This window comes from Leishmania infantum, chromosome 13 (assembly GCF_000002875.2).
Source record: "Leishmania infantum JPCM5 genome chromosome 13".
Taxonomy (NCBI): domain Eukaryota; phylum Euglenozoa; class Kinetoplastea; order Trypanosomatida; family Trypanosomatidae; genus Leishmania; species Leishmania infantum.
In genome coordinates this window covers 533,738-544,736 of record NC_009397.2, presented here as the reverse complement: position 1 = coordinate 544,736, position 10,999 = coordinate 533,738, and the positions used below count along the sequence as shown (strand labels likewise).

The following is a 10,999-nucleotide window of genomic DNA, read 5'->3' as shown; positions in this document are numbered from 1 at the left end:
GTACGCTGAATCCACGTTTACCGTACATTTCACTGCAGCACATGTGCAGAGGATACAAGCGGCTCTGTGCGGCAATGGGGCACACCTTGGTCATGTCCCGCTCGAAAGTGGACATCTGCAGCGTTGCAGATCACACACGACTAAATGACCTTCTCTGCTGTGGGTTTTCCTGTAGCAGACCCAGCAGTAAATCGTTAGCAAGAGAACACTCGTGTGCGGCGCCCAGGATCATTCCATACACGTCCCTGTCTAAGTCCGTTTGATCCTCACAGAGGAAGCGGAGTCAGCCGTGCACTGCGACAAAAACGATATTGCACCGGCCTTTCTCATTACCTGAAAGCAAAGCAAGGAGGCGAACACTTTGGGCTGCCTCGGCAGCTGAGTTCATGCACTCACGTGCTGCACGACACGCTAGCGATGCAGCCGCCAGCGCCCGCGGCTCTACTCAAAGGATATCTGTCGGTTTCTGTGGAGCGGCTGCATGGCTTTCGGCAAGCTCTGCTGGCGGAAATTCAGCAAGGTAGTGCATTAGCTGCGTTGATTTTCTCCTTGCAGTGGAGTATTTCACGACAATGCAGCGCTGCCCTCTCTCGCGCGAGGCGCGTAACTTGCTCCTTACAACCAGAATCAGCAGAGGGTAGCGAATTGTGCAAGGACAGCGGTACAGCACGAAAGAGTCGCAGTGTGCGTGGGTTGGAAGACAGCGAAGATGGGCGCTGTACTCTTCTACAAGGACGTTGTAGCAATGATGTGTATCTTACGTTTAAGCAGTAGCTCGCTGACGCATAGCACTGCATTTTGACGTATTCGCCTCCGCACGCGATCGCAGGAAATGTAGCCACAGGGCAGCACGGAACGCCGATATATGAGGGGGTCTTGCTGGCACAGGAGCTGTAGCGTTCACGCTAAGGTGATAGCCAAGTCACGTGCAGCAAGTAGTGCTCGTTTTTGCGATACAGCACGTCAGGAGTTTCATGTCGCGGCATTATCGCAGAGACTGAATGCCTCCTCTATGCGCAATGCGTGTCGGTACTGTAAATTGCGTAGAGAACGGGCACAAGGCGAACGTGGGTTGTCACGCATGTGTTGCAGCTGCCGGGGAAGCTGGTCTTGCTCACGTGATGCAAGTTCGATAATGCATCTAGCCAGCCATGCCGAGAGCGAAAACGGATCCACATGTGTGGCTAAGCATCCCGGTAGCTCTCGTCAAGCCATGGAACTTTGAGCTCGACGCGCATAGCGCTCTGGATGCTGGCTGCAGCTGCTCCTTAATCATCAGGTTTAACGACTGGAGTATCGGGAGTTGATCCTGGGGGGGTAAAAGCGCGCCGCTTCGCAAGACGGACGTAGTTAGGAAGCACACGACTTAGATCTATCGAGGCAGGAAACAGTCCGTCATCGTCAAGCACGTGCAATATGATTGGCCACTCTTATACTCGTTCTCTGCGCCCAGCGGCCGTGCAGTGTGGAGCAACATCTTCTTGCTCTTTTCTGTGCCTCCTCTCAGCAGGTGGGAAAAAAAGTAATTCTGTTTTGTTGCCAGATCTACCACATCCAACTGGCATACGGCTTCGCGGGGCGTCGGGTCTAGAAGCCCTCAGGGGTAGCGGTGCTCCGCTAATAGAAAACAAGGGCACCGTCGATGCCTTCTGCTAAGCGAAGAGCGTGCATCATCTGCAGGCAAATGTCAAATTACTAGTGAAATCAGCGTATGTTGTGGTTCATGTCCGCTGCCCCCTCGCGAAACAAAAGTAGCGCATCGAGGTTCGTCGACGGGTTCCCTACGCTCAGGCTTGTCGATTTCGCGCTTTGCCAGTCGCCTCTGTCTTGCTATGTGGACGGATGCCTGTTAATACCAAAAACAAAGATAGTCTGTGTTCCTAACTGTACCATCCACGGCACTTGCGGCTAAAGCAGCGTTGGAATCAAAGGAGGCACGCGCAGAGCCTTGGAAGACCTCGACCGCACGCCGGCTCGAACGCGGGAATGGTGTATGATGCACCTCAGTGGGGAAGGAAAGCCTGCATGTGCGCCTCTTCGGTGACGTCGAGATGCTCAATAACCCGGACAGAGTGCTACCCTGGAAAAACTTTGTCGAAAGCCATTCGCAGATGTCGAGAGCGTGTGTTACTTTCAAGCGAACTGAACAGCTTGCGTGTATCTTTTGAGTGCACTCAAGCAGACTGAAGGCGTCTTTGTGCGAAAATCTGTGTCGAAGGGTTGGTGTGAAAGTTCATCTCGTGCGCGGAAGTCGATGCAAGCGGCTACAACCTCTGTGGCAAGCTCGAAAGCACAGGAGTATCCCTCATGTAAAAAGCGAACTGCGACGGAAGCACCACAAAAAGAGAAGAATGGAGAAGTACAGAGAGGACGAACGATTGTATTTGTCGACCCAAGCACTAAAGAGCGGCGCGCTTCACACGTGCTGCGGCGTCCTTCGCCCAGTAGGCAGAAGGAGGGGGACTCACGGACAAAGGGGTGCTTTCACAAAAGACACGCGTCGGTCAGACCGCATGGTCTACGAGATCTAGCACGCGTGTGCGGCAAGGCTCCCTGGTCCACTCCATAGAATGCACAGACTTGGCGCAACAGAAAGACAAATAAGTGATGAGAAGCCGTCTTGGGGGCTCCCTGGGGTGGTGATTACCGAACCAGCCTAAAGGGAGGAGAGCTTCTGTGGGTGGGGCTGCGTTGTTAGTTGAATGAAAAAAGAAGAGGAGTGAGTGTTCGTCATCAGTGCAGGGTTTCCACTGAGAAAGCAGGTGATGAACGGCACATTATTACCCGTTGTTGTGCTGAAGCAGATGCACAGTGGTTTTCCCCGGACATGTGTGTGAGTGAGTTTGTGTAGTGTGAATCAAAGGTAGCAAGTGTTGATGCACTTGCGCAAGAATCGCGTAGTCGGTGCACTCTCACCGACGCAAAGGTTCGTCAGGTACACTTGCTGCACACATGGCAACTAGAACTCAGAAAAGCAATGAAAAGAAGAGCAAAGCGCATGTTGTGCAACGACGACGGCCATCTCGCAGCCGACAGCTCGGTGGGCCGGCCTTTTCAGGCACACTACATCAGGAAACAGACGTGAAGGATTGTACACAACACGTAACGCGGTGCATTCGGTAGCGCGCCAGAGAAAGCACGAAAATAATGAAAAATTAGCTCATCTGATCTATACGGGGGCGATATGGAAATTGCTCTGCAAAGGTTCCAATAACTGGCGGAGAGCCCATCTTCCCATTATGGACTACATCGGCGGTGCTGCACATCACTGCGGGCTTTAACCTGCCGCGGCAGGAAAAATCTTTGGCGTCAAGCTCGACGGGTATAAGAGTGCTGCGTGGTCCAACCCTCTGACGAACACATACTTGAGTCTTGGTGCATCAGCGAGCGGATTCAAGTTGTGAACTGCTATGCACGCATCCAGCCGCACAACTTCCAGGGAGGGGCATGTGCCCAAACCCTGAAGATTACTCACGGCGCTGAAGGAGGCATCAATGATTCGCAGGCGTGGCGCACCCGCTAAGGGGGACAAATCCGTGACAAGCCGGCATGCTGTCACACATAATGTTTCGAGGTAGGGGCACGATGCCAGCCCGTTGACGTCGCGCACTCCACTGCAAAACACGTCCACCTCCCGTAGTCGCGGCGCGCCAGCCAGGGCAGTCAAACTCTCTACCGCTCTGCACGTATCAAAGGTAATCCGTTCCAGGCACGGACACGCGGCAAGTGCTCCCAGGTCACGCACGCCAGACCAGGAGATGGAGATGGACCTCAGATGAACGGCGTGGGCTAGCGACGACAGAGAAAGCAGTCGCTCACAGTTGACTACAGTGACGGTAGCAAGTGATTCGCAACAGTCGAAGCCGGACACCATGGACAGGCCACTGCTACTTAAGCGAAGGTGCTGCAGGGAGCGAGCAGAAGTCATCAAATGCATATCGATCTCGTCTACTCCGAGGTTCTGCTGAGGGTTCTCGGCAACATTTTCGTTGCCGACCGGTTCCACGCCAATCTTAGATTCGATGCTGAGAGTTGTGAGGCTAGGCAACTGATAAAGCCGCAGAAGCGCGGCGCTTGTGCAGCGTGAAACGTACAGCTCTCTCAGCTGAACCATTTGAGATGGGTCTGCTGGAAGAGAAGCGAAGGCTTCGCCGCACATGTCAATCCTCTCTAGGCGAAGTAATAAATCCGCGGGAATCGGGCACGCGCGCACAAGAAGCGAAAGGCTAACCCCCCTTACGATGGGCCTTACGCGAGACGAAGTAAGTAGCGTTACGGCCGTCTGGTCGCCTCGGACTGATACGGGAATTCCGCACTTCTCGATCCACCAAGCCACCGCGTCCAACTGTTGAAGGAGCGACGCACCAGCCGCATCGGACACCAGCTCATGCATCACAGTGGCGTCGTCCAGAAGAAGGCGCAGAGTCGTCGGCAGTCGTGATTCCAGCAGCTCGGCAAGCAAGCGCACTTTTGGACTCACAGCAGCCAGTGTGAGACGTGAATTGCCACGTGCAAACTTAATCATCTCGACCACGGCATCCCCTTCTAGGTGCCCGAGGAGTCGCTGGGGCTTCATGGCACTATTCCGGTATGTGTCGTCCGCCAAGAGCCATGAGTGGGCCCGCCGCAGCTCCGCTGTCCAAATGTCCATCGTATCTGTTCAGTCTGCAGAAGCACTGTACACTGGAGTGCACGCAGGTATAAAAAAGTAACATAAATGAGAGAAGAGAATGAAGGTAGAGAAGAGTGGTGTTGACGAAACCTTGCTGGCTCCTGTCTCGAAGCCGCAAGCCACATAGTGGAACGACTCAGAAATGAGTGGTTAGAGTCGTGTTGAAAAGCACGCCTGACACTAGTAGCACCAGACTACTCACTGCAGTCAGAACTTCGAGAGGATAGCTAGCTGTATGCTGTTCCTCAGTGCTCGCTGTGGCGGTGACGAGATGGCAACTCTTTTTACTATGTGCTCGCGCCCTCCGAACAGAATACAGAGCCTTTTCGTTTCACGAGCGGGATGCAGTACAGCTCCTTTGTTCGTGTCTGTTTTTGTGTGCCCGTGTTTGTGGGGTGGGGGTCAACCTCATTGAAAGCGATAAGGCAAAACCACTTTGGCTATCGGTTGCTTGCACGCTTCGCCAAATACCAACAACGTGAGGAAGTCGCTGAGCTTCTGTACCTACAATATCTTGTGGTGCTTCGCAAAGGAACGGAATGCGACAGCAATACGAGGAAGTTCACATCTGTGTACATGCGGTGAAGGGGTATTACGCTACAGCCTGCTCGCATGCTGGGTTAGCGGGTGCTGTCTCTTTCAAACATGATGATGACTGCCATCTCTTCCAAAGTCCCCTCCAAAAGACACAAAGGAAGAGAAAACGAGGAGATGAATTCTTTCCCATTCTTCGGGCTTGTTTAGCCATGGAAACAATCATTTGTTCAGTAGATCGGAAACCAAGACGAAAAAAAAGAGGAGTCGACAAGAAAAGAAAACACGTTAAGAACGCTCTCACTTAGATGTACGCCTCTATTCCTTCTGCACACGCAGAAAGGAAGGCGTGAGAAATAGGGTTCACAAAGCAAATGGCAGTGCCTCAGCTCGGAGAAACAGTTGGGAAGCAAGAAGCAGCCCTAGAGATGACGGTGACACCATCGAACAAAAAAAAAAGCAAACGCCATTTAGCTCATAGGGTGCCTTCTGTGTCAAGAAGAGGTGAGTGCGTGCTTATGCACGGGTGCAGATTGGACGTATCGGTCTTGCTTTGCTGCACACTCACCACACGGCCATCAACATTGTGCCTTTTTTCTCGAGCTTGTAACGAAGAGACGGGCGGGGAGGTTGAGCGAGAGTCAAAGAGAGCAGGCTTACGCCGCGGGCTACTGCACATAACGCAGTCCATAAGACAAGTGCAAAGCGAAAGCTACATGCGCATGCCCAAGTGCTCACGTGACTTTTCCACTTCAACGTCTTAGGGAAGAAGGAAGAAACAGAAAGAAAAAAAAAACGACAGATCCATACAGGACACAACTCTTGTTCCCACGCCGCATTATCGGCTGCATGGGAGCCATGCCACGTGTGCTTGTATCCCTACGGAGAAGGGCGAAACAGAGGGATGGCGTTTTTTTTTTTGGTGATATATCTCGTGTAAAGCAGACACTCCAAAACAAATTGCCCGTTACGTCAGATCAGCGTGCAAAAGCAGCCGACGTTCTTACGAACACAAGGACGTCACAGTCATTCTACAATAATGAAAAGGTTCGAAGGAAGCGGTTTGTGCTGCTTTCCCTTCCTCGATCGTGCACGGAAGTATGCGGAGAGAACCAATCACAGCTACAGTGTCGTCTCCGGAGTGCCCTCGTCAAGTGGCTCAGAGTTTGGGAAGTTCTCCTCGCGGAGGCGGCGGCGCTCAGCGAGAACACGCTCGCTGTAGCGGCGATACGTGAAATGAACCACGACGTTCGACACAAAAGCGCTGCATGACAAACCGAGCAGCACGATAAGCGGCATCTCAACGCACTTGCGGTGTGTGCAGAGAAGAGAGTTACCCAGTTTCTCTGACTGTACTGTATACCACTCACCGTAGAGGAAGCGGTTAAGGGCGATGGACGAGGCGGCGGCAGCGAGGAAGCAGAAGTGGTAGTGCTTGGCAGGGTCCCGGGCATAGATGGTGCGCGTGATGAGGATCGTGGTGGCGGCGAGGAAACCGTTGCCGATGGCCGCGATAACGTACGGGAGCGGGAGTGCCTGCTTTGGTAGCGTGAGAAACAGCACAATGGTAACGATTATAGATGTGGTCGGAATGAACAATGAAATCGTGAGCGGGATCCGTTTCTCTGCTGGACGGTTCTGCGACCACGCCTCAAAGTACGACATTAGCAGCCGACCCGTCGCACTTCCGACACCGTTAAGGACGGTGAGAAGAGTGCGGGTGGATGTAGAGGTCTTTTCGCCGGCCAAGGCGCCAAAGATGTAGCTGGAATTGTTAATGATCACATCTTCGGCGCCGACGATGCAGAACGAAGTCCACCAGAGTGCCCACAGATGGACGGAGAGGAGATTCTTCACAAAAGATGTTTGGTACTGCGGCGCGATGTAGTCGATCTCTGTGTCCACATCCTCTTCCGCGACTGCCGGGCTGGGGAAAGGAAGTGGCTTGTCGGCATCATTGGAGTTGTTGTGTGGCATCGTCTCCCCCTTTTCGAGGGTTTCAAAATCCTCATGAGCGGGTGAGATTCGACGAGGGCAGTGGAACACCTCGGGAGGGATGGCTATCACGACGAAGCCCGCGGCAAAGATGGTTGTGATGGTGGCGAACGTCAGCTTCTCTTTTCGTCCGAGGTCCAGGTAGTCCACAAGGGCGGCCGTGAGCGGCAAAAAGCCAATGAGCACCACCATGAGTACAAAGCCGTAGTAGAAGCGCCACATTGGCGGCTTCTGCTTCAGGAATTGCGCCTTGGATGCCAGTCGCTGCTCTTTTTCCGCCTTTGAGAGATGCGACTCCTCGTAACCTGTGAGGTGGTACGCTGGAAGACGCAGAAAGATGATACCCAGCACACCGACGATGATCGCGAACAGCATCAAGAAGTAGAAGAAGTACTGCACCGCGCCGCCGAAGAATCCCTGGAACATACTTCCCACAATAGCGGCGCCAAGGCCAATAAAGGTCTTGAGAAGCGCCACAACAGGACCTCTAGTTGTGGGGAAATAGCTCAGAATAGTTATGCAGCTGGAGAGGTCAAAGAATGAGGTACCCACGTTCATAAATGAATAAAATACACACAGCTTCACCAAGTTGCCGACAATGACGCCCTGAAAGCACAAAGCGACAAGGAGAGCGCCGAGTGGAAAGACAAACGAGGAAAGAACCGCAATGGGGAGCGGCCCGATGTAATCGTACAGAAAGGAGTATGGAAGCATCACATTCCCAATCACCGTTCCTGCGGTCGTGATGGTGCTCAAATCGCGCTGTGAGAGAGAGTATCGTTCCTGGAGGGATCCGGAGACGAGGTTGAAGGTGTAGCTGCCAAAAGATCCGCAAATCATGCCGAAGACACCAAGTACCAGAAGGCCAAATCGATGCGTTTCGCTGATGGACCTCACAGGCGCTTTCGAGAGCACCTCCAAATGAACCTCCTTCTCGCGAATGTCAAACATCGTGGGGATCTGGAGTGGATAGAGATGGAGAAAAAGTCGCTGTGTCAGCTTGATTTCTGGAGGTACCAAAGAAATCGAAGCAAAAAAAAGTAGGTATTTCTGAAGCCGTAGCCAGGTGTCTTCTGTTAATGAATTAGGTCGTGCGCGAAGAGAAAGGAAAAGAAAGAGGGAGATATAAGGAGACTGGGAAAGTAGGAATAGATTGGAAAGAGGTAGCGCCACTACCGTCTCAAAATTGTACGCACCAATTCGATGAGCGTGGCCTGATGTTTTTTTACCTCGAAAGTGTGCGATAGGAACGAAAGTGGGAGCGATTGTTGAAGTAAGAGATGATGAGGAGTGAATCAACGTACTCTTCGTCATTCGTTTGGCAGCCTTCACCAACCATGCATCGTCTCTTCACCTCGTGCTTTTGCTCTGCTCATTTCAGATTGCGAGGAGTTGAGCCAGTGGAAACGTTTTGCGTTTTTTTCCACCTACCAGCCAAAACCCGGATTATTCAGAACGACAAGGTTTTCTTGGGTGACGGAAAGAGGAGACGACGGAACTTTACCCACTCGTCCGCAATTTTATTCAGAGCGTGAGAGGAGGGATACGAGGGGGGGGGGGGCATAGACTTCCATGGATAGTGGAAAATGGCAAGGTAGGCAAAGTTGAAAACATGCATTCGAATGCATCGTGAGTTGGGCTGTATTCTCCGTGCTATTATTATTTCCCAAAGTGTGCCGGTGGGCGCCGTCAGGAATGTGGCTGCAAGCAAACGCAACATTTCACATCGACTTCTCGAGAGGTTGTTGCTGTGTTTCGTAGAGCTGCATTACATTCAATAGGTGTTTCAGAGCCACCGGACACTTGCCGGTGTGGTGGCGAGAATGACGTGCTTTTGTCTACAGCAACTTGTGTTTTTCTGAACACGAAAGCCTTCTCGGCAGAGCATCATGAAAATGTTTGAGTGTGCGGGCTAGTTGAAGGCGGGGGGGGGGGGGCATAAAACACATTGGTAACTGAACCATGTAGCTCCGAGTTTCGAGAGCATATTTGCGGATGAAATAGTGAGAAAGCACAGGTGGATGCTGAAAAAAGGGAGAGAAGGGTAAAGCAGGGGGGGGGGATTTGGGACGTAAGTGTGCGCAGTCACTTAGCATACGCAGTACTGATACGCAAGCTCGTTGTCAGTCCCTCGAGATTTCCCTGGGTGAGTCGCAGGCGAATACCCCAATTCTTGCGGTTCATGCTCGATACAACAGTGAAACTTCAAGGGGAGCGCGCCAGGGATTTTTTGGCGCTTCTTGCCGCTCCGAAGTCTCATTGGGCAATTTGTTTTTGAGAGCGCCGTTCTGACAAGCAGATATTCGGCGATTCTTCATGCCTGAGCGAGGAAGTTACGGTCTCCTCATGCGCTTTGGGGATATTTGCGGCTTTCCCCACCTTCAAGCCTCCAGAAGTCAGAAAGTCAGTCTTCTGGTATAACTGGAAGCAGCTCAAGTGAAAAAAGACGCACTGTACTGGGTGTTTCGCTTTGAGTAAGAATAGAGTGAACTGACTCTAAGCAAGTTTCTGAATATGATGTAGTACTGCGACAGCAGCGGATGCGCCGGTTGCCATGACTTTTACCGCTGCTCTCTATCAGGCTCTCGGTGTCATGTATGGAGCGCTGCCGCGTCTCGATGAGATATTCTCACCTTTTTTTCCCAACCTTTTTCTTTTTATTGCTACTCTCTTGAATTCAAGGCCGCTCAGCATCTTTTGTGCCGCAATCCGTGATAATTTGACGGATACAGTTTAGCGCGTCAATCAGTTTGTTCTCAGGTTGTCTCCTTGCAAGGAGTGGCAGGCAACGAGCACGATGTCGGACCTGAAGATTGGTTTCTTGGGATGTGGCAGCATGGGTGAATGCATCATGGCAGGTATGCTGAAGGCCAAGGCGTTAGGGCCAGAGAATACCTTTGTTTGCAATCGAAGCGCGTCTACAAATGAACGGCTGGTTTCCCTGTACCAGGTGAGGAGTGTGAGTGCTGTTGAGCTGGCTGAACAGTCGGATATCATCATGCTGGGCGTGAAGCCGTACGGGATTGTGCCTGTTCTGGAGACGATCAAGGAGAAGATAACACCCTCCAAGCTCGTTATATCCATGGCTGCCGGTGTACCTACAGCAACGATCGAAAACCATTGCCCTCCGAAAACAAAAGTCGTGCGGGTGATGCCGAACATTCCTTCATTCGTGGGGGAGGGAGTAACATCGATCAGTGGTAACTCTGCTGTGACGCTTGATGACGAGGCGGTAGTGGTGAAGCTGTTCAGTGCGATTGGAAAGGCGTACCTTGTGGCGGAGTCGGCGATCCACGGAGTCGTCGGTGTGGCCGGGTCTTCCCCCGCGTATGTTTTCATGTTTATGGAGGCGCTGAGCGACGGCGCTGTGCGTGGTGGTATTCCCCGAGCGCAGTCCTATGAAATGGCTGCTCAGGCCGTTCTCGGTGCGGCAAAAATGCTGCAGGAGAGCGGCAAAACACCTGGCGCTCTGAAGGACATGGTTTGCTCGCCGGGCGGGACAACCATCGAGGCCGTTCGTTTTCTGGAGAAAGGCGGGATGCGCTCATCTATTATTGAAGCGATGATTCAGTGTATGGAAAAGTCTAAGGAATTCGAGAGAATGTATAGCGAATAAGGTACATCTGGATTCTTTTCTATTTTTCTCTGTACTGATTTATCTCCCCTCGTCGCGAATTGCTGTGCTTGTAGGCTTTTGTGATGTACTGTATCGAACTTTTTTTTCTGCTTTGTGGAAGATAAAACGTACATATATTATTTTTTCGTGGCTTATCTATGATTACTGTTTTTTCGCTTGAG

At 52.1% G+C, this 10,999-nt stretch overlaps 3 protein-coding genes across 3 annotated transcripts; 1 reads left to right on the top strand and 2 right to left on the bottom strand.

Annotated features, from left to right (window-relative positions):
• Positions 1-3,277: 3,277 nt before the first annotated feature.
• Positions 3,278-4,651, bottom strand: LINJ_13_1440 (hypothetical protein, unknown function; the record flags this gene model as incomplete). The annotated part of the gene is made up of 1 exon (XM_003392310.1): positions 3,278-4,651. One exon carries the CDS (start codon positions 4,649-4,651, stop codon positions 3,278-3,280), a length of 1,374 nt encoding a protein of 457 aa, XP_003392358.1.
• A 1,677-nt stretch (positions 4,652-6,328) lies between these two features.
• LINJ_13_1430 (conserved hypothetical protein) lies at positions 6,329-8,152 on the bottom strand (the record flags this gene model as incomplete). Its single annotated transcript, XM_003392309.1, has 1 exon — positions 6,329-8,152. The coding sequence occupies one exon, from the start codon at positions 8,150-8,152 to the stop codon at positions 6,329-6,331; it is 1,824 nt and encodes a 607-aa protein (XP_003392357.1).
• Positions 8,153-9,998: 1,846 nt separating this feature from the next.
• On the top strand, positions 9,999-10,817 carry P5CR (pyrroline-5-carboxylate reductase; the record flags this gene model as incomplete). The annotated part of the gene is made up of 1 exon (XM_003392308.1): positions 9,999-10,817. The coding sequence occupies one exon, from the start codon at positions 9,999-10,001 to the stop codon at positions 10,815-10,817; it is 819 nt and encodes a 272-aa protein (XP_003392356.1).
• Positions 10,818-10,999: the final 182 nt, after the last annotated feature.